At 40.6% G+C, this 24,022-nt stretch overlaps 1 protein-coding gene across 2 annotated transcripts in view; it reads right to left on the bottom strand.

Moving 5' to 3' along the window:
- The window catches only part of GDPD4 (glycerophosphodiester phosphodiesterase domain containing 4), an 85,434-nt gene that overhangs the window by 33,395 nt on the left and 28,017 nt on the right, over positions 1-24,022 (bottom strand). Inside the window, exons 6-11 of one of the 2 annotated variants that reach the window (XM_015115250.3) lie at positions 20,207-20,305; positions 20,042-20,135; positions 18,783-18,860; positions 17,822-17,967; positions 17,352-17,434; positions 6,680-6,836 (exon numbers count right to left, since the gene is read on the bottom strand). In XM_015115250.3, the coding sequence (XP_014970736.1) occupies positions 6,680-6,836; positions 17,352-17,434; positions 17,822-17,967; positions 18,783-18,860; positions 20,042-20,135; positions 20,207-20,305 (657 nt within the window). The remainder of the gene's footprint in view (positions 1-6,679; positions 6,837-17,351; positions 17,435-17,821; positions 17,968-18,782; positions 18,861-20,041; positions 20,136-20,206; positions 20,306-24,022) is intronic. The other variant, XM_028833847.2, reaches the window with a different exon arrangement.

A 24,022-nucleotide genomic window follows, 5' to 3' on the forward strand; every position in this document is an offset into this window, starting at 1 on the left:
ATTTTCAAATTACTCACTTTCAAGCTCAGAGATTCTTCTGTTGAAACAAGTCTCTTGTTGAAGCTCTGTACTATATTGTTTTATTTTGGCACTTGAATTATTCAGCAGCAAGGGTGTCCGTTTGGTTTGTTTTTGTTTTTTCTTTTGAGACAGATTCTTGCTTTGTAGCCCAGGCTGGAGTGCAGTGGTGTGATCTTCACTTACTGCAACCTCCACCTCCTGGGTTCAAGCAATTCTCCTGTCTCAGCCTCCCAAGTAGCTGGGACTACAGGCGCATGCCACCACACCTGGCTAATTTCTGTGTTTTTTGGTAGAGACACTATATTTGTCAGGCTGGTCTCCAACTCCTGACCTCAGGTGATCCACCTGCCTCGGCCTCCCAAAGTGCTAGGATTACAAGCATGAACATCTGACTGGTTCTTTTTTTACTGTATCTATGTTTTTGTTGAATTTATCATTGACATCATGAATTGTTTTCCTAATTTTGTTGAATTGTCTATTTTTTTTTTTTTTAATCTCACTGAGTTTCCTTAAGGTAATTATTTTGAATTCCTTTTCCAGCAATTCATTTATTTCCTTTTCATTCAGGTCTGTTACTAGAGTTATGATCCTTTGGTGGCATCATATTTCCTTGCTTTTTCATTTCTTGTGTACCTGTGCTAATGTCTGTGCATCTTGTGGAATAATCACCTCTTCCAAACTTTCTGGAATGGCTTTTCTAAAGAAACATTTTCACCTGCAGTTAGGTCTTAGTGCACTAGTTGAGAAGGGTGTGGTGACTTTGTTTCTGGGTAGGTGCAGTGGTATAGTCTCTGTGCAGCTTCTTTGGCTGCATTCAACATCAGCAATAACTGCGGGCATCTCAGTGGCTTAGGGGTGTGGAAATTTGTTGTCGCAACAGCAGAGGTGTATGTGTTTTTTGTTTTTTTGAGACAGAGTCTTGCTCTGTCACCCAGGCTGGAGTGCTGTGGCACAATCTCAGCTCACTGCAAGCTCCGCCTCCTGGGTTCATGCCATTCTCCTGCCTCAGCCTCCCCAGCAGCTGGGACTACAGGCGCCCGCCACCACGGCCAGCTAATTTTTTTGTATTTTTAGTAGAGACGGGGTTTCACTGTGTTAGCCAGGATGGTCTTGATCTCCTGACCTCGTGATCTGCCCACCTCGACCTCCCAAAGTGCTGGGTGGCATGAGCCACTGCGCCAGGCCAGAGGTGTATGTTGTTAATGTCTTTGGTCCACAAAGGCTTTTGGGGTTCTCCAATTCTTGTTTTCCCTACAATGAGACTTCACTAAGGGGATCCCTCTTGGTGTCAGGTCTGACATGGCATAAAGTCAACTGCTATGGTGCTGGATTCCAGGTGCAAATGTTTAGATTGGCAGAGTCCTAGGATCAGAGTGAATCTTTCACTCTCTGTGGCAGGGTTGGACATAGGTTGCCCACACCATCAGACTCTAACCCCTTAGCAGCTTAGGTCCAGAGAGTTAGGCTGTAGCTGTGACTCTATTCTTGCTAGGCAGGGAAAAGCCCTGGCCTGACTCTAAGGAAAAAGGTATGTTCTGGAGGTTTGAGCCTAGGGCACAGGGTATGGCTATAATTTGGGAGCTTGAGCCAGCAGGGCTCGGTGGCAGCTTGGGTGTGTGGGGATAAGGCACCATGTAGTGGTGATACTAGACTCTAGATAGTAGGATTCAGCAGTATCCCAGACTCTGTGAGGCCAGGTGCAGCAGCAAATGCCCCAGTATGGCTGTTGTTTGGGTCCTGGGGGGGCAAGAAGCAGGACGACATGATTCAGTTTCTTAGGGATGGCACTATCTCAGCAGCTTAGACTCTAGGGAGCTAGTCCAGCTCCAGGGAAGCAGGGTACTACAATTGTTTGGCCTGTAGGGTTGGGTATTTCTGCTCAGACACTGGTTTGTTTCCCTGGGATGAAGGGTACTATGTTAGCTCAGCCATGGAATGTGCAGTTGCTCAGCTCAGCCAAAACACTGATTCTCCAAGGGTTGATGTGCCAATCTACTCAGGCCGTGGGGGCCTGACTGTTCCGAGCAGCCCAGGCACCATTTCCCTGCCACGCAGGGCTCTGACAAAGTACTTTTTCCTTGAGAGGGCAGTACACAGTTTCAACTCAGGACCCTAGTGGCAGGGCATAGCCAAGTCTGAAAGAAGTAGATGGAGCTGTTCTGCCAAAGCACCATATCCCCAGGAAAGGGTACACAGCTCCATCTCTAGCCCAAGGGTGCAGGGTGAGGGGTAGGTGAAACAGTTCTATCTGCTGCTTGGCTTTACAGGGAAAGGTGTAACAGCTGCTTGGCCTGGGGATGTTAGGCTACTCTGTTGGGGTGGGGTGGTTCCCCAGTAGTTTAGCATAAGGGATGAAGGGTGCTGTGGCTACTCACCTCTGGAGCAAGATGTGAGTAGTTCCAAGATAGCATTGCACAGTCGCCATGTAGGCCACGGGGCAGGCACAGCTGGCTCCTTCTCTGAGGGGAACACAGTTGTATGGCCTCTAGGTAGCTACCCCAGCTGGGCTTAGGGCCTGTGAGGACTGCAGGTGACCCCAATAGGGGTCCAAAGTGTTGCTGTGGGCTGCCTACTCTTTTCACCATAGAAAGAAGTTCCTCCTGGTTCCTGGCTGATCTCAGCTGGGGGATGAGGTGGCAGGGTCCTGGTGTTTCCTTCCATTCTCTATGTGGGTCTCCTGAGTTTCTGTGCTCACCAGGGTTTCTGTTACTGCTTTGATGTACTCTGGTGCTGTCCTTTATTTTCATTAAAATATGGTTTTTTATTTATTGTTTTGGCTGTCTTTATGGAAGGGATGAGTGCTAGTATTTTCTAGTTGAATATCTTGCTGTCATTTCTCCTTTGAGTGAGTTTTGTCATCCTGCTTTTTCCTTCATTAATGTGCTAAATAAAACTTGTACTCATGCCGATTATATATCTGCATGAGAATTATATTTTTATCATTTCTATAATTATACTTTCACAAAAGGATATAACAAAGTTCCACGGAAGTATCGGTTGGGTTGAAGAAACAGGAATTCAGTTTAGCTTCCAGTATCAACTTCCAGAATGTCTGTATCTATTCTTATTTTGTTATAAGATTAACTACTTGATTTTCACAATAATCTCAAGACTAATAAATATATTAATAAATAATGACCAATTCACCACGATGGTCAATCAATAATCATACCCAACCAATAAAGAATCATCAGAATAATGTTTACAACTAATTTCTTCACTATGGAAAAAACTACCCAAATCTCCAAATCTTTTAAATCACATAACACCATTTCAACTACCTTCTAACCATACAGCATGAAAGCAAAAAAAGCTCCACGATCAAACCTAAAGTCTCCCAGATAACCATATTCGAACCCCAGGTTTCAGGATGCTCTTCAGTAGCCATTGAAATAGGATAATTAAATGCTACAAGTAAAGCACCTGAACACCCTAAACATGCTAAAACAGAGCTATTAATCCTAAAAAATGTCCACGAAAAGTTATTACAGTAACAGATCCAACTCTATCACTTACAACTAACCCAAGACATTCAAAACGGGAGACAGCTGTGAAGAAATGTTTGAAAACCAAAAATAAGGCCAGGCGTAGTGGCTCCCATCTGTAATCCCAGCACTCTGGGAGGCCGAGGCAGGCGGATCACCTGAGGTCAGGAGTTCGAGGCCAGCCTGGTCAACACGGTGAAACCCTCTATTAAAAACACAAAAAATTAGCTGCGCATGGTGGTGGGCGCCTGTATTTCCAGCTACTCAGGAGGCTGAGGGAGGAGAATCGCTTGAACTCAGGAGGCTAAGGCTGCAGTGTGCCGAGATCGCACCACTGCACTCCAGCCTGGGTGACAGAGTGAAACTCCATTTCAAAAAAAAACAAAAACAAAAATAAGGCTGGGTGCGGTGGCTCACATCTATAATCCCAGCACTTTGGGAGGCCAAGGCGGGCGGATCACAAGGTCAGGAGTTCAAGACCAGCCTGGCCAATATGGTGAAACCCCATCTCTACCAAAAATACAAAAATATAAGCTGGGTGTGGTAGTGGGCGCCTACAATCACAACTACTCAAGAGGCTGAGGCAGGAGAATTGCTTGAACTGGAACTCAGGAGGCAGAGGTTGCAGTGAACCAAGATCACGCCACTGCATTCCACCCTGGGCTACAGAGAGAGACTCTGTCTCAAAAATAAATCAATAAATAAATATAAAAAAAGAAAACTAAAAATAAGGATGCTATTTAATAAGTTAAGTATTAAATGTTTCTGAATGTACTTAGGATTATGAAAAAAAGTTAAATTCATGGTTCCCACATGGTAGCTAACCATGACCACTGACATGAGAAACAACTGTTGGTGTCTTTCAGCAATAAGGACCACTAAGGTCCAATAAAGACCACCAAGAAAAATCATCCATTAATTAAAATTCATCAACTTTACTGTTCCATCAAACATCTCAGCCTGATGAAACTTCGGCTCAATTTTAGGAATAAGTTTAATTCTGTAAATCCTAATAAGACTTTTATCAGCCATATATTATACATCAGATACAATAATAGCCTTTTCATCTAGAACATACCTTTGCCAAAATATTAACTATAGCTAACTAATATATACATCCTAATGGAGCACCTCTAGTTTTTATGTGTCTATGTATAAGTCATATTGCAGAAGCTACATATACTCAGAAACCTAGAATATCAGAGTAATCATATTATTTTCATATATAGAAATAGCATGTATAGACTATGTACTCCTAAGAGGACAAATATTCTGAGCAACTACAGTAATAACAAATCCACTTTCAGCTATTTCTTATATTAATACTAATTAATATAATGAATCTGAAGTGGAGTCTCAGTAGAAGATACAGCTTGGATGTGTGTCCCCTCCTAATCTTATGTTGAAACGTGACCTCCGATATTGGAAGTGAGGCCTAGTGAGAGGTATTTGGGACATGGGGGCAGATCCCTTATGAATGATTTGGTGCCCTCCCCTCAGTAATGAGTGAATTCTCATTCTAGTAGTTCATGCAAGAGCTGGTTGTTTAAAGGAACCTGGTACCTCCTTCTCTCTTTCTTGCTCCCTCTCTTGCCATGTGACATGCCTTGCTTCCCCTTCACCTTCTGCCATGAGTAAAAGCTTCCTCACCAGAAGCTGAGCAGATGCTGGTATCATTCTTGTAGAGCTTGTACAACCATGAGCCAAATAAGCCTCTTTTATTTAAAAATTACCCAGTCATAGGTATTCCTTTATAGCAACACAAAATGGACAAACACAGTAGATAAGTCCATCTGTATATAATTCTTCACTTTTCCCTATTTTTACATGAAACATGATCAAACAGCCCTCAGGATTAACATCAAACATAAATAAAATTCCATTCCACCAGTACACGATCAAAAATCCCTTAATATTTCTTTTCCTAATTACACTACTACTGTATAAGGGAGCTATTACCACAGCTGAGCCTCACACCTTGCTATCTCTGCTGTCACATATGCTAGCAATATGGATGCCTGCTATCTATCTTGTTGAGATGTTTATCTTCAAAATCAAAGTCTCAAATGAGTATATCTGATTGGGCAGAACCTAGGTCACATGAATTCCTAGTCATAAAAAAAGCCAGAAAACATAGGTTGTTTTCTTTAATCTATCTTGAGAAAGTAGGCTTGACCTTTATCAGATGCAATTCTGACTTTTTACCCATTTAAAAACACTCAAGGATAATTCTAAACTCTTTAACTTGTTATGTAAGCATTGCCATAATTTCCCATCAACATGTTTTCCAGATTATTCTCCTAATCTATCTCCCATCTACTTCCTACCCCTCTCTTCCTTCCTATCTCCCTTCCTCTATCCTTCCCTCCCTCTCTCCTTCACACACACACCCCCCCACACCCTGTTGCTCCGAAACACATCATCATTACTGCCCTTGGTTCCCCTTGGTAATGATCTTCCCTCAGCTCAAATCATAGCTGTGCATAAAGTATTCCCCAACATCTTCCAGAGGAACCATTCACACTTGCCTCAAAATTACATTGTACACAGCACAGCACATGCTTTATACTATACGACATCCATTAGTCTATACATCTCCTTCCAGAATCTCCCATCCACGTTCCCCAGTCTGAGTTAGAAGTTGTTCTTGTGTGCTCCTGAAGCAACTTGAAATTAACTCTAGTTTTGTACTTATCACAATGTATAGTAACTGTCTGTTTCTTATACTAGCCTGTGAATTCCATTAAAGCTGGATGTGTGCTTATTCACCATTATATTCCATGTGCCTTGTACCATTAGGTGCTCAATATATATTTGTTGAATGGCAAGAAGAAAAAATCAAAAATATATGTCCTAGTCTGCCTCACCCAGGAAAACGTTATGTCCATGTTAGGCACACTGTAAAAGCTTATGAAATATCTGGGTAAAAAGAAATTACAAGGATAAGTTTACAAGTTTGTCTTCAGACTTTCTAGTGAATGCAGAAAGCAGCAATTAGACTCACTACATTACTAAAAAAGCCCTCCTACCAATACTATAGTCCTGCTACCATACTGGGATGAAATCATGTGGATACTTGTCTATCTTCATCTATGGCCTTTATTTTCAGGAGCAGCACATGATCTCTTACAAAAATTCAATGCAGGTTTGTGAAACTTGGGAACGTGTCTTACCTCCGGTTTTACAAACCATTTGCCTGCATTCAGAGTCGACAGGAAATCCCAACTGAAGGTGGCAGGGTTCTTGAAGGCAGATTCTGGCTGAACTTCCCGGATATTGGTTGTTCTTCTCAGGTCAAAGTCATGCATGAGGAAAGGCACACGATCGTAACTGAGGCAGAGGTAGAAAAGAAGGGCAGGGGTAGACAGGCTGAATTTAGCTACCTTGGTAGACAGGCTCCCCAGAAAGTCCTTCAAGGTCACAGGTGTCACTAGGGCTCCTTACTCCCTCTCAAATCTTAGAAAAGGGCTACATATCAGTCACTTACACTTTGATGTCAATATTTTTTCTGCTTTAGGGATCAATCTTTCATGATATATAATCACATTAGTGGGTGAAAGAATAGCTTCTCTATTCAGGGGTTTTCTGGCATTAGGAAAACAGCAGGCACAATAGTGGCCTGAAAATAAAGTGAATGGAGGTAGGGATGATGCAAGGTCCTCAGGTTCCAGGACCATACTAAGCAGGCGTCCACACAGTTTTCCTGTATTATTCTGATCCTTTCCCAGCTGGACACTGCACTGAGTATTTCTTTTTGTTTGTTTGGTTTTTGTTTTTGTTTTTTGAGACAGTCTTGCTCTGTCACCCAGACTGGAGTGCAGTGGCATGATCTCGGCTCACCACAACCTCCGCCTCCTGGGTTCAAGTGATTCTCCTGCCTCAGCTTCCCAAGTAGCTGAGACTACAGGTGTGCACCACCACGCCTGGCTTATTTTTGTATTTTTTAGTAGAGACAGGATTTTTGTCATGTTGGCCAGGCTGGTCTCAAACTCCTGGCCTCAAGTGATCTGCCCACCTCAGCCTCCCAAAGTGCTGGGATTACAGGCGTGAGCCTCCGTGCACAGCCCACACTGAGTATTTCTGGTCCTAGACTCTTCACATCAGATGGTATCATAAGGTAAGTTCCTTATTCTTTTATCTGCAATTTGCTTTGGAGAATCTCTGATTTTATGAAACTATCTCTCCCTTTCTCATTAAAATATCTATGAAGAGAACATCTATAATGAGGAAGATAAGGCTTGGAACTTACTCTCCTGCCATAAACAACTAGAAAACTGGACAAAATAAAGGAAATAACTATTTTCAGTTAACGGACAAAAGGACGCACAATATTACTACGATCTCTGAGAAAAGGCAAAAACAAAAAATGACATAAGCAATTCCATCACCCAGGCTTCTTTCCTGCAGGTGAATAGTGAATTCCAGTACAGGGTAGGGGAACCTAAAAGTGACCTGTCTTGCTGAAATGAGAAGAAAGAGATTAGAGTAAGTGGGGAGCCAAGACAGCTAGAATTTGTGGGCTAGAGTCCCACAAAGGATAGAGTCATGCAAAAACAAAGACACAGTTCCAAGAAAATATGCAAAAGTCCATAAGTATATGGCTAAATATCAATCTGTATGTGTACAGAGTAAAACTATGAAGCTTGGCAAGAACAACTTCTAAGAAAAGAAAATATTACCAGACAGTTCTAAGACAATCGGAGCTTGCACGGGGTATGAATCATTCAAGTTCCATCCAGCAAGAGAGGAGAGTCCTCAGTAATTACAAAGGCATTCTTTAGAGACTCCACAAGATCACACCTTAGAAAAGGGGACAATTGGCTGGGCGCAGTGGCTCATGCCTGTAATCCCAACACTGTGGCGGGCAGATCACAAGGTCAAGAGATCAAGACCATCCTGGCCAACATGGTGAAACCCCATCTCTACTAAAAACACAAAAATTAGCCAGGCGTGGTGGTACACGCCTGTAGTCCCAGCTACTTGAGAGGCTGAGGCAGGAGAATCACTTGAACCTGGGAGGCGGAGGTTGTGGTTAGACAAGATCGCGCCATTGGACTCCAGCCTGGGCAACAAGAGTGAAATTCTGTCTCAGGAAAAAAAAAAAGGGCAGGGAGGGCGGTAATTTAGAACTAAAATGGCTTTAGAGCCACTTTAGATCCTCTAAAAAAGAGCTTAAAAACAAGCCTCCAAAGAAAAGACCAAACTAGTCTGGAAGTAACAACTATCTGCTAGAAAACGACCAACCTTAAAGGATACAAGATATAGCACCCAACAATGTAAAACTACAAGTCCAGCATGTAATCAAAACTTACTAGAGACATAAACAAGCAGGAAAATGTGACCATATGGAAGAGGAATTACTCAACAGGGACAAACTCAAAAGTGAAAGAGATGACGGAATTCACAGACAAGGGTGTTAAACAGTGTAGAACAAAATTATAAAGATGTAAACAAGGTATGTAAAGGAAAACATGAACATAATGAAGATATACATACAAGGTATAAAAAATGGAAATTTAGAGATAAAATATAATAACTGAAATGAAAATTTCACTGCATGAAATTTAAAACAGATCAGATATTGCAGATCATGCAAAGAACAATGAATTTAAAGATGTAGCATTAGCTGGGTGCGGTGGCTCATGCCTGTAATCCCAGCACTTTGGGAGGCCAAGGCAGGTGGATCACCTGAGGTCGCGAGTTCAAGACCAGCCTGAGCAACATGGAGAAACCCTGTCTCTACTAAAAATACAAACTTAGCCGGGGTGGTGGTGCATGCCTGTAATCCCAGCTACTCGGGAGGCTGAGGCAGGAGAATCGCTTGAACCCGGGAGGTGGAGGCTGCGGTGAGCCGAGATTGCACCATTGCACTCCAGCCTGGGCAAAAAAAAAAGGGCGAAACTCTGTCTCAAAAAATAAATAAATAAATAAATAAATAAATAAATAAATAAATAAAAATAGGCTGGGCGCGGTGGCTCAAGCCTGTAATCCCTGCACTTTGGGAGGCCGAGATGGGCGGATCACGAGGTCAGGGGATCAAGACCATCCTCACTAACACAGTGAAACCCCGTCTCTACTAAAAAAATACAAAAAACTAGCTGGGCGAGGTGGTGGGCGCCTGCAGTCCCAGCTACTCGGGAGGCTGAGGCGGGAGAATGGCATAAACCCGGGAGGTGGAGCTTGCAGTGAGCCGAGATCGCGCCACTGCACTCCAGCCTGGGCGACAGAGCGAGACGCCGTCTCAAAAAAATAAAAAAATAAAATAAAGATGTAGCATTAGAATCTATCCAAATGGAAGCATAGAAAGAAGACTGAAACAAAAAAGAATGGGGCATCAGTGACCTGTAAGGTGTAAATGGAGTCCTAAAAAAGAAGGGAGGTGCAGAAAAAGACATTTCAAAAAGTAAAACTAAAAATTTTTTCAAAATTTGATGAAGATTTGAACTGAATGCTGAATTCTTTCCTGGCTAAAAGTCTCCAAACTAATGTCTTCAAATTCTCTTCCCATTTTTCTCACTTAGACTCAATGAAATTGCTACTATCTTTTTCCTGAAAGCATATCCAGGATGGTCTTGATCTCTTGACCTTGTGATACATAAACTACAGGCAAGAAAAATCTGTCAGATTGCCACTGCCTGCTTCCACATTAACTGAACATGCTTTAAGCCTAACATCCTTTTTTTTTTTTTTTTTTTTTTAACAGAATCTTACTCTGTCACCCAGGCTGGAGTGTAGTGGTGTCATCTCAGTTCACTGCAACCTCCACCTCCTGGGTTCAAGTGATTCTCCTGCCTCAGCCTCCCGAGTAGCTGGGATTACAGGTGCCCACCACCACACAAGGCTAATTTTTGTATTTTTAGTAGAGACGGGTTTCACTATGTTGGCCAGGCTGGTCTCAAACTCCTGACCTCAGGTGATCTCCCTGCCTCGGCCTCCCAAAGTGCTGGGATTACAGGCTTGAGCCACCACGCCGGGCCAAATCTAACATCTGACACCTCAACTGACTGCCCTCCAGACTAAGGAAACTGGTTTATAGATTTCTCCAAACATTACATTTATTTTTCTTCTATTTGAAAGCTCATTTGCAATACTAACTCCTGAAATGAGATACAGCTGTTTAATGGGACTGGGCTATTCCCAGAAATAGAAGACTAGTTTACGAGGATCCTTTGCCACTCAGCTATTAACTCAGTTTTCCCACCAACTCAGCTTTTAGTATGTGAAACCTCTAGGGAAGCTTCAGATGGGGATGTTGGAGCTCAGAAACCTACACCAAAAATGTGGTATGCTGACATGCTGAAATAAAGAAGGCTGTTAGGCATAATGATTTAAGCTCTTTGGCCCAGGTAGTTCTGAATAATTAAATTGTATTAGATTTCCTTTTGGCAAAACAAGTGGGTATCTGTGCAATAGCTAATACCACTTATTGTGAATAGAAAAAATTTCCAAATAAGCTAAATGGTTATGAGAAGTGTGTACCACAGATCCCCTTAAATGATCTCTTTAGCTGGCTTCCTAAGGGAATAGGAAACCGGTTTTATTTCGCCTTACAAACTCTTATTATTGTCATCTTGTTCTTCTTTCTATTCACAACAGACAACAGGGACTAGTAACAAAAGAACTGACACTTCTGTCATGCAGAATCAGAACCCTATACCTGGCATTCAAGAACATTTACAGGCTACTACAAAGCAGTTTCATTACTCAAATCCTAATTATGGTCCCCCTGACCCCTGTCAGCAGGAATCAGCCAAAGCAGTCATGGCCCAATTCCTCCTTAATGATCACACTTCAGGATTGAGAGATAAAGAAGATAAGGGGGTACTGAAGCCATCGTCACAGGGTTAACAAGAATTCTGGACAGAAACATAGCTATAATTAAGTATTAATCAGGCTTCACTTTGAACCACTTCCTTGTAATGGAAAGTCATTTGACATTGACCATTCACATCCCCAGTGTTTCTATAGATAGGATTTCTGACATTAGAATCACAAGGCTTTTGTTTAAGAATTGCTTAAGATGTTTTTCAGATCCCATACTCTGGTAAAACAGTTGATGTGAACCAGTTTGAAGACCCTCACAGAGGAACAGAATCAGCATGAGAATATAGTTTCTTCATCTCCCTGTCCCTTGACTTCACCCTGTACTCTTTGACCAATCAACAATCTCCACACTCCAGCCCACCCTAAAACCATTAAAAACTCTAGCCCCGAACTCCTTAGGGAGATGGATTTGAGGTTTCCTCCTATTTCCTCATTTGGTGACTCTGTCACTAAACCTCTTTCTGCTGCAAAAAAAAAAAAAAAAAAAAAAAAGTAGCTGGGGCCTGGGGTGGGCATATGTGGAGGGGAATACAGATAAGCATCCAGAAGATTTCTCATCAAAACATAAGACAGAAAACTATGAAATAACATATTTTTACATGCTTGAAGAAAACTACTGTCAACTTGGAATTATATATACAGCAAAAATATTCTTCAAAAATGAAGGGAAAATTAAAATATTTCATACAAACAAAGACACTAATTCATTCCCAGCATATCTTTACTGTAAAAAAGATTAAAATAATTACTAGACAAAAAGGAAATTGATACAATTTGAAACTTGGATCTACACAAAAGAATAAATAGTGCCAGAAATGATAAATACATGAGTAAATATAGAAACTTTTTCTCATTTTTTAAAAACAGAATTAACTGTTTAAAGCAAAAAGTAATAGCAGTGTATAATGAGGTTCATGATAGCACCAGGTCATACTATGAGAGACATGAAATGTTAATGTACTGATAAAAGACACTGTTAGTGTACTGACAAAATAGCTTTACATATAAATGTATAATACTCAAAGGGAGAAATAACTTAAAGATCAAATTGTAAACTCTAGCACAACCACTGGGGAAAAAAAAAAAGATATAGCTAATAATCCAATAGTAGAGATAAAGTTCTAAAAAATGCTCCATTAGTCCAAAAGGAGGGAGAAAGGAGAAAACAAATAACAAAATGATAGTGCACTTGCCATGGGTCTAAAATTTAAAGGGGTGCCAAAAACTAATAAGATAAATACTATCTTAATACAATATTTTAAAAAACAAAACCAATGCAAAAATCCACTATAAACAAAATATTAAATTTTAAATGAAGATAAGATAGTATTACTGATTTTTCCTTTTGCCTCAGGTTCTCATATGGCTTGGCATGACACATCTTCATTAAAATTTTTGACATTTTGTTCATCATGAATGCTAAAGGGTAGGCAATACCAACGGAAACTAGTTATCACACACATACTTGTTACATGTGACATTTACATTTATTTCCCTTAAAAAGTTAGGTGGAGACCGCGTTAGCAGAGAGGGAGTAAGAGCAGTAGGCACAAACAAGTTTATTGGGATCTTTCAATCTCTCTAACTCAGCTTCCATGGACTTCCAGTGACTGTTGGCAAGATTTCTCCTACTGGTCCACATGAGGAGGTCAGCATTTCTTCAGGATCTGTGTTTCTGCAATCCCCAGAAAACTCAATTCAGTGTTCTCCAGAGAGGTGTATGGCTGGCTGGGCTTTTATGCTAAAAATTTTATTAGAGGACTGGGAATAATAGCAGCCAAAAATTTTGCATAGATCTTCTCAGAATCTCCCAAAGCTTTCTCTCAGCTGCAAATAACTTGTTTACATTACTTGCTCTTTAGGTTTAAAAAATATCTCTGCCTTTTCAAATGTTTCTCAAAATTATGTTCAAATGAAGGTTTCATATAAACCTGTTTCACATTTAAGGGCAACATAGCTGCAATTTTATAAAGTGGGATGAGCACTATCAAATTCACTTTGGGGTGAACTTGGGGTAGGGATCAGATATCCTTTACAACTATTTTATCACATATCTCAAAAATTGCAACATTAAAGGCAAGAAGGGAAGGAGGAGCCAGCAAAAGAAGTCACATAGGAAACAGCCAGGTAGGAAGAAAATCAGGAGAGTATGGTATTCTAATAGCCAAATGAAGAAAGTTTCAAAAATGAAGGACTACTCAAATGCTGAGAGGTTAAGATGAAAACTGAAAATTTACTATGATGTTTAGGAAGTCTGAGGTCCCTGATAACTTAGTAAGAGCTCTGAGAAGTGGTGTAGAAGAAGCCTGATTGGGATAGGCTCAAAAAGGATTAAAAGTTATCCAAAACAAAGGGGAGGATTGAGAGAAGGCAAAGAAAGGCAATGTTGGGGTTCAAGACACTCACCCTAAAATGACTGCAGGAGACCAGAATATGACACCCCAATATATACCTCTTTGGCATATTGATTATTTTGAGCTGGTTATTTCGAGAAACTGCAGACACAGGAGAAGCTCTGAAAAGTTGCCCTTTTGTAAAGGAAATTTGTATTTATAAAGGAAATATTCATTAGTAAAAGGATCTGTACCAGTAAGAGAGCTGCTCTGAAATCATTTTATAATCAAGGGACTTACATCTGTATAATAAAACAACCTTTATTCACCACACATTTTCTTCCCTCTTCTTCCCACAATTTGTCACTGCCCCCATACAAGCCCTTCTTCCTTTCTATAGCTCAGGAAACTATACAAGCCTCAATCATCTGGCCTTTTCCTTAAATCTCAAATTTCTGTGGGACTCCCATGTGTACAAACGTAATTAAAATTATTTTTCTCCTGTTAATCTGTCTTACATCAATTTAATTTGTAGACCAGCCAAAGAACCCCGAAGGGTGAGACTAACAAAAATGTTTGATCCTCTACAACAGTACAGATCACTTTTTGGAGGAATGTTGCTTAAAAGAAAGTGAAGACATGGGGCATAAACTGGAGCAGGATATAGGGCCTAGTAAAGTTTAAGATGTCAGAATGGATCATCTTCGGATTTTAGAATCATTTTGTCTATGTCTTTTTTTTAAGAAAGCTGACGAGATTCTTTTCTTTACATTCTATTTTGAGAGGATTGTAGATTCACATGTGTTTGTAAGAAATAATACAGAGAGATCCTATACACCCTTAGCCCATTTCCCCCAATAGTAACATCTTGCATAACTATACTATACTATCACAACAAGGAAACTGACATTGATAAAATCTATGACCTCATTCAGATTTCATTCATTTTACATGAACTTATTTGTATATTTAGTTCTATGTTACTTTTATCACACATGAAGACATATCACCACCACCACAGTAAAGATACAGAATGGTAAATATACAAGAAGAGTTTTGTGTTACCTTTTAAAGTGGGAGCCACCTCTCTCCCTCCTTCACCCCTGGAAACCACTGATTTTTCTCCATCACTCTAAGGTCGTCATCTGAATGTGATATTCAAATGGAATCATACAGTATATAACCTTTTGAGAATGGCTTTATTCACTTAACGTAATTCCCATGAGGTCCATCCAAACAGCAGCATGTTTCAATAGTTCATTCATTTTTACTGCTGGGTAATATTCCACAGTATGGATGAACACAGTTTAATCATTAAACCTCTTAAAGGACATTTGGGTTGTTTCTAGATTTGGGCTATTACAAATAAAACAGCTATGAAAATTAATGTAAAGATTTTTTCTATATGAACATTAAGTCTTCTTTTCTCTGGAATAAATGCCCAGGAGTGCAATTTCTGGGGTGTATGGTAAGTATATATAGTAATGTGCCACATAAGGACATTTCAGTCAACAACGGACCCCATATATGACAGTGGCCCCATAAGATTATAATGGAGCTGAAAATTTCCTATCACCTAGTGACTCTGTAGCCATAATATTGTAGCACAATACCTTACTTGTATGTTTATGGTGATACTTATGTAAACCAACCTGTATAGCCAATCACATAAAAGTATAGCACATACAACTACAGACAGTACATAATACCTGATGATGACAATAAACAACTGTTACTGGTTTATATATTTACTACACTACACTTTTTTTAAATTTAGAGTATATACATTCTATTATATACAAAAAAATTAAATGTAAAACAGCCTCAGGCAGTCCTTCAGGAGGTATTTGAGAAAGCATTGTTTCCATAGGAGATGACTGCTCCATGCATATTATCATCCCTGCAGACACTGCAGTGGGAGAAGATGTGAAGGTGGAAGACAGTGATATTAATGATCCCGACCCTGTGTAAGCCTAGGCTAATGTGTGTGCTTGTGTCTTCATTTCTAACAAAAAAGTTAAAAAAAAATTAAAAAACAGCTTAGAGAATAAGGTTATAAAGAAAAAACGTTTTTTGTACAGCTGTACAATGCGTTTGTGCTTACACTAAGTGTTATCACAAAAGAGTCAAAAAGTTACAATAAACTGGGGTTAATTTATTGAAATTTTTTTTATGAATTTAGTGCAGTCTAAGTGTACAGTGTTTATAGTCTTCAGTGGTACACATAATGTCCTAGGCCTTCACATTCACTCATCACTCACTCACTGACTCACCCAGAGCAACTTCCAGTCCTGCAGGCTCCATTCATGGTAATTGCCCAATACAGGTGTACAATGTTTTATCTTTTATATTGTTATTTTTACCATACTTTTTCTATGTTTGGATATGTTTAGATACACAAATACCTGCCATTGTTCTACAATTGCCTACAATATTCAGTACAGTAACATGCTGTACAGGTTTGCAGCCGAAGAGTAACAGGTCATACCATACAGCCCAGGTGTGCAGTAGGCTATGCCATCTAGGTTTGTATAAGTTCACTCTATGATGTTCACACAATGACAAAATTGCCTAACAACGCATTTCTTAGAACATATCCTCATAATTAAGTGAGATAGGACTGCATTTAGTTTTATAAATAACTGCCAAACTTACTTGGAGTGGCTATACAATTTTATGTTTCCACCAGGAACATATGAGTGATTCAATTTGTCTGCTAGCATTTACTGTTCTGGCTATTTTTTAATTTAGCCATTCCGATAGGTGAATAGTGTTAGTTTTAATATGCATTTTCCTAAAGGCTAATGCAGTTGAACATCTTCTCAATACTTATTTGCTATCTGTATATTCTCTTCAGTGACATATCCACACATGTATTTCACCCATTTTCTAATTGGATTGTTTGGTTTGTTTTTGTTTTCATTTTACTGTTGAGTTTTGGGAATTTACATATCCTAGACACAAGTCTTTTGCCAGATATATGTTTTACAAATATTGTCTCCCAGTCTGACACTGGTCTTTTCATTCTTCTCATATGGTCTTGGACACAGCAAAAGCTTCTCAGAATGAATTCCCTGGAATTTTCTCCTTCCCCCATCTCCGCTTGGTTCGAGGCTCAACCCAAACACAACTTTGAGCATAAAGATTTTTTTTTTTTTTCCACACAATAGGAAGTGACCTTTTCCTCCACTGAAGTTCCATTACACTTACTTTTCTCTGGATGGCTCTTGTCACAAATGGCCTTATTCTGTAGTTATCTGAAACATTCCATGTCTCCTTCACTAGCTGGAACATCTTTTAGGTATGACTATATCTTACTCATTTGCATCTCCCAAGCACTCATAAGAAGGCCTGGAATATAGCAAATGCTCAGGGAATGTTAAATAAATTGCTAAGGTAGTACATAGAGTGAAGTGGTAAGCACAGTTGCAATGGTACCATATTTGAATCATGTGTGAAGACTATTATTGAGTGTGTCTGATTTGTAACCCTGTCACTGAAAACATGGAGGTGCAGAGGTGTGGTTTGTGAGATGTGGTTCATCTGTGTAGTACCTGCATATATGCCATATGAACACAGGAACAACTCCCTAGGGCTTGCTGTCTCTACACCTCAGGCCAGGCTGGTTCTCTTGCATGGCAATGAACTTATCCCCTCCTCCCCCCACCCCAGCTCCCTGCTTTCTTACCTTAAGTGTACATCAGTCTCCAATCCATGGGCTCCATGTTCAACAGCTTTCTCAAAGGACATCATGGTATTCTCAGGCCCCAACTGTAGAAGAAAAGGACATCAGGCCCTAAGCCTTAGAGTCTCTTCTCCCAGCATTCCTTTTAATGGTAGGGGTAGAACCCAGTAGGATTTTGGGTAGAAGAGTCTGGTTCCCTCAGATCTCCTTTCAAAACCTGTATACCCTCTATCCAAGCTGATTCTGGGACTCTGCTCATCTGAGGCAATGTCACTGGGCACAGTAAAGAGAAATGGACTGGGAGTTAGGTGGCCTGGATTCAAGTCCAACCTCCACAATGAACTCTTTATTCTTGCCATCTTAATGCAATCACTTTTTCTCTCCAGGGGCTCCTATGGTTCTCAGTTTTCTTCTCTTGACCACATATCCCATACATACTTATTTTCATCCATGTTCTTCATGCTCAGACCTACCATGGGTGCACCTCTATGTCCAAAGAGGGTTGGCTTGGGCCCCAAATTCTCCTTCTCCTGAATGCAGGGAGAATAAATCCCTAGTGGCATCAAACAGAGACTTAAAAAGATAAGAAGAAAGGGTAATCCAACAGCCACTTGTAGACCTGAAAAATTTGGAAGGAAGGGGAAGTAGGGGAAAAAAGATAAAGAGGGCTGGAAAATCATCCCAAGCAAAGCAAGCAAAGTCTGAGTAAACCCACAGTCCATGGGTTTCATTGACTGTGTACTGGCTAATTTACTTCCTATTTCTGTGACATTTCCACTTACTTCCAGGGATTTGGATATAAAAGTATAGAACTGTACAATTATAGGGCATTATTATTAATGCTACTACTGGAACTGGAAATTTACAGAGGACTCAATTGTACAGGGTTCAGATGGGGAAGGGAAGGAAGGAGAAGCGATGTTAAGGAGCAGCTTCTCAGGAGGATGAGGAGCTTGGCTGATTCTAAGAAAGCCCCAGAGACTGTAAAGATCATCCCAAAACATCTGTATATTTAAGGCAGTACAGCACAGTGGAAAGGGCACTAATTGGCAGAAATCTGGGTTTAAAGCCAAGTTCTGCCACTTCCTGATTGTGTGACTAAGGACAACTTACTTAATCTCTCTGAATCTTCATTTTCTTCTGTAAAATGGGGCTGTCCTGCTGCTTATATCAACCTTACAGAGTTGTTATGACAGTGTTGACTCATAACACTCTATAAATATTTGCTTCCCTCTTTCCCTCCCTCCCTCCTTCCCTCTCTCTCTCTCGTGCATACACACACATTCACATACAGAGCCTGTACACAATGCCTGCGATAACCAGCCATTCCCCAAGACTTACTATTTTAGACCTCTGAGAATTTTACCCATTTGTACATTTTCAAGTTACCACCTATGCTTCAGTGACTTTCAAATCTCAGTCTCCAGCTCTAACCTCTTAACCTTGCGATTACATTACATTTCTTGAGCCTTTTTTTCTCAGAATGTGTCATCCTGTATCTTCTCATTCTAACTAAAATTTAGAAAGTGAAAAAGAAAAGAGTTGATTATTGTCCCCTTTAAGCCCTTTCCCCAGAAATACTTCCTAAAATTTACCCTCCACACACAAGCATATATATATAAACACACAATGGCAGCACTATCTATGCATTCTTTCTCTTGCCTGCATACCCCCACAGGTCAGAAAGGGTAATTTTACCCTTATTTAAAAAAGAGTAAAAATGAAACCCAGAGAGAAGAATGTCCTATTGGTTTATCCGTAGAGTGGTGAAAGACAATTCCATTCTCCAAACAGTTTAGTATACAGATCCAGTTCTTTTGATTCCATTACATTGGGGCAAAGAATGAAGAGGAAACCAGTGACAGAGACAGACATTTGCTGTAAGACGACTTACAGACTTCTGCTGTAAGTCCTCAGGTATGACATGATCTCACAGGGGACTGCTCTGAGTTACTTGAATGTAAGCAGAAATCTCTGGACCTAGTATGAGTTGAAACTACTAATATTTGCCAGGCGCAGTGGCTCACGCCCGTAATCCCAGCACTTTGGGAGGCCGAGGCGGGCGGATCATGAGGTCAAGAGATTGAGACCATCCTGGCCAACATGGTGAAACCCCGTCTCTACTAAAAATACAACCAGGAGTGGTGGTGCACACCTGTAATCCCAACTACTTGGGAGGCTGAGGCAGGAGAATCTCTTGAACCCGGGAGGTGGAGGTTGTAGTGAGCCAAGATTGTGCCACTGCACTCCAGCATGGCGACAGAGCAAGACTCTGTCTCAAAAAAAAAAAAAAAAAAGGAAAAAAGGAAAAACTACTAATATTTGAAAATAAATGGAAAGAACTGTGACTTGTACCAGCACTTTGCTCAAGTAAAATTAAAACAGCCTCTACTGCATCACCTGCCATCCATCTTCAGACAGTCAATGTATAACAATGTAAAGATCTTATTTTTCAAAAAAAAAAGAATCCCTCTTTAGAAGTTCTGTTTGGCCACAGAAATACTATGACAGGCCATTGGCCACCGTGACAGGGTAGTGAGTGAGAGCATAGGAGTGTGCCTGAGTAGCAAGCTAAATGAATTGCAACAAGGCATAGGGGCGGCTAGTTCCCAAGCTTCTGTTTTCCTAAGTGGAGTATGCAAGCTAAAGCCAGAGCTGAAGAAATAGGCAGGGTTCTGCCCTATGTAACATACCTTCTCTTTCCAAACGTGCCACGTAGATGGCCACAGGCCAGAAAAGGATAACCATCACAGTTATGCTGACCAGGTGCACATAGGGAGCAAAGATCTGTGAGAAAGCCAAAAGTCAGGCAGGATACATCTAGACAGCTAGTGCTGGAGCTATAGGATGATTCTTACCTGCAGAGACAGCCCAGCTACCAGCCATCTTTCTTTCCAGAATTTGCATATAATGAACATTAAAATGACACACGGAAGAATCACTAGCAGAATCAGGATCTAGGGAAACAGGAAAAAAAATCTCCTGACCTGAAGCACTAGGCTTGGATCAGAACTGTCCTTAGGAATTGTATGTGTGTCTTCACAATGTCAGGGACCTTATCTGCTTTCTCATTCTTTTAATCTCACCATCCTGCAAATCCCCAGTATTAGATGGAACCAATCATTCACCTTCTTTGCTTCTAATCTTTGCTGTACAGCATGACTAGAAAAAATTACACAGCTAATTTACCATTACTAATTTACTATCTCTAGCCTCAGCTGGGTCCTAACATTGCTTGGTATCTCTTACTCAGATTCAACAGTTGCCATTAAAGTCTTCGCTATTTCATTAGACTTCAATTGTATACTCAATACAATTATAAGTAAATAATACTCTGTAATTGCCTTTTCGATGTCTGTTTTCCCCAACAGACTATAAGCTTCATGAAGTCAAGGATAATATTGGCATTGCTTATGATTACATCCTCAGTGTCCTGCAGAATGTCTGGCACATAGTAAGCGTCCAATAAGTATTTGTTAAACAGATGAAAAAATCTGCCTGCCAGAACACTGTATACTTCATAGAGAAAAAACGTTGAGACCAAGAAGACCTAACTTTCCTAACTTCCTCCCTTTCAAATGTATAGTTTTCCTACATCTGTGCTGCCCTCTAGACAGTACTTAGCTCTCTCCTTTCCATAATCTCTACATCTAAAATAATTAAATCCATAATTAAGTCTCTCACAAAACAACCCTTTGCTGACGTCAATGATAAATTCTACCAAACATTTAAGGAAGAAATATTTCCAATCTTTAACAAACTCTTTCAGATAATAGAAAAAGAGAGAATACTTTATGAGTGCAACAAAACATTAGACCTAAATTTAACAAGGACATTATTAAAAGAACAGAAAACACATACATAGATGAAAAAATTTTAAACAACCTATTAGGAAAAACTAAATGCATCACAACACAAAAGTTGAATTGCCAGACTCATAAGAATCGCAGATCTTACCCAACACCAAACTTCACTATGGATTTAAAGGATACAGGCAATCACAGGGAACAGATAAAAGACTTACCAGTGGTTGGCTGGGAGCGGCGGCTCACACCTATGATCCCAGCCCTTTGGGAGGCTGAGGCGGGTGGATCACCTGAGGCCAGGAGTTCGAGATAAGCGTGGCCAATACGGTAAAACCCCATCTCTACCAAAAAATACAAAAATTAGCCAGGTGTGGTTGCGCACAACTGTAGTTCCAGCTACTTGGGAGGCTGAGGTGGGAGAATCACTTGAACCCGGAAGGCAGAGGTTGCAGTGAGCTGAGATCGCGCCACTCTGCACTCCAGCCTGGGCAACAGAGTGAGACTCTGCCAAAAAAAACAAAAAAGAAAAGAAAAAGCCAGGGCGCGGTGGCTTATGCCTGTAATCCCAGCACTTTGGGAGACCGAGGCAGGCAGATCACGAGGTCAGGAGATCGAGACCATCCTGGCTAACACGGTGAAACCCCGTCTCTACTAAAAAAAATACAAAAAAATTAGCCAGGCGTGGTGGTGGGCGCCTGTAGTCCCATCTACTCGGGAGGCTGAGGCAGGAGAATGGCGTGAACCCAGGAGGCGGAGCTTGCAGTGAGCTGAGATAGTGCCACTGCAGTCTGGCCTGGGCGAAAGAGCTAGACTTTCGTCTCGAAAAAAAAAAATTTGAGCAGATATGATTATGTCAAATGTAGCTACTCATATAGGGTCTTTCCTCTCCTGTATTAGTATACATTGTTTTTGGACTTAAAATGTAAGGTGTGTTTTGAGCAAAATATGAAGAAATGTTGCTTCACAGGAGTCATTTTGGTTATGGAGCATCATTATTTTATACTCCATTAATTATATAACTCTAGCCAGTCATGTCTTCTACCACACGAACCTATATATTCCAGGTTTGTTTACAATAAAACCAACCTAGATAGATCTAGGTATATCCTGGTAGAAATTTTTGCAGATAAGGAGTTGACAAATACCTTTAGTGTGTCTACCAGGAAGTCAGGTAATTAGCATGTTTACAAGGAGTTTGGGTTGATGCCATTCGCTTCTCTCTGGGCAGCTGTAGGTAGAACGGGAAGGGGAGGGGGGTTCTAGAACCCCCTGGTGCTAACGCTTTTCTTCCTAAATTTATTCTGAGTACAATAAAACTGAAACTCCGAGCCCCACAAAATCTCCCTTACCAATAAAATCAGTCTCTCCTTACAAGTCTGATAAGCCTGGTCATTCCTGGTTTGAAGACCTGCAGATTCAACCAAGGTAGTTAAGTTCCAAAGGAATGCCAACTCTTAATAATCCTCCTGAACTTTTCATTGCCTTCAGAATCTGTGAACTAGATCCCAGAATGCCTCAGAAGATGAAGGCTTAGAAAAGAAGATTTTCCTGACTAATATTGGCAAAAATCCTGTAGAATATGTGTGGGAATGAATTCTAAGGGAAAGAGAACAAGGAAAAGAGAACAGAATTTTAGATCGGACTAAATTTATTGATATGGGTGCACTTACCAGAGATTCTGGATTTCATATCCTAGAATCCAGGTATTAAGCAGTTCCAAGAGGTTCTAATTGTTTGGTTATCTGAAGCCCAGGCTCACTGGTAGCCTATGCTCAATGAAATTGGGATGCCAGTAATTTCTTGGTATAATATAGAAGAAATAATAAAAGATTAAGAAAAAGTGCTAGAACGGTTATCACCTATGAGCTAACCTACTCCCTATATTGAGTTCTTTGGGAGGTCCCAGAAGACACTGGTGAGGAAAGCATCAGCATCCTTGAAAAGCACTGTGGTGGCCATCCTGTATGCCTGAAAAAAGGTGAGAGATGCTGCCAAACAGTCTTCCTGATTTCAAAGGGGATGATGCGCTTCTGCCGTGGCAGAGGCCAAGTAGCAGTACTTAACTGGCACAGGCAACATAAGCATAGTTTTTACAAGAGACACAAACCTGGAATGGTAATCAGAATGTTTTCAGTCCTAGGGATTCTTGGTATTGGTTAATTTATCATGGTGTCCCAAATCCAAAATAAATGTTGATGTCAATAAGTCCTATTTGTTCAGTTTTCAAATCTATATTCGTTCCCTAGAAAATCTCATGACTTCAAGCTCCATCTATTCTAATAACTCTAAATTTATATTTCCAGTTCATACTTCTCATTTGAGTAAGAGGGTATTGATATGGCTTGGACCTGTGTTCCCTCCAAATCTCATGTTGAAATGTGACCACCAATACTGGAGGTGGGCATAGAGGGAGGTGTTTGGATCATGGGGACAGCTCCCTCATGAATGGCTTGGTGCTATCCTTGCAGTAATGAGTGGGTTCTCATTCTGTGAGTTTACATGAGATCTGGTTGTTTAAAAGGACCTGGCACCTCCTCCTCCTCTCTCTTGCTCCCTCTCTTGCAATGTGATATGCTGGCTCCCTGCTTGCCTTCCACCACGACTGTATGCTTCCTGAGGCCCTCACCAGGACCAGATGCCAGTGCTATGCTTCCTTTACAGCCTGCAGAACCATGAGCCAAAATACACCTCTTTTCTTTATAAATTACCCAGTCTCAGGTATTCCTTTATTAGCAATGCAAATGGACTAATTCAAGACTTAAAGGGACCACTCAAGAGTCTGAAATGTTTCTGGATTTGGGGAAATACAAGGAATTGTATCAACACTATGCCTGATGTTCCCACTCATATTTGGGAGTTAAAAAGTAG

This window comes from Macaca mulatta, chromosome 14 (assembly GCF_049350105.2).
Source record: "Macaca mulatta isolate MMU2019108-1 chromosome 14, T2T-MMU8v2.0, whole genome shotgun sequence".
Taxonomy (NCBI): Eukaryota; Metazoa; Chordata; class Mammalia; order Primates; family Cercopithecidae; genus Macaca; species Macaca mulatta.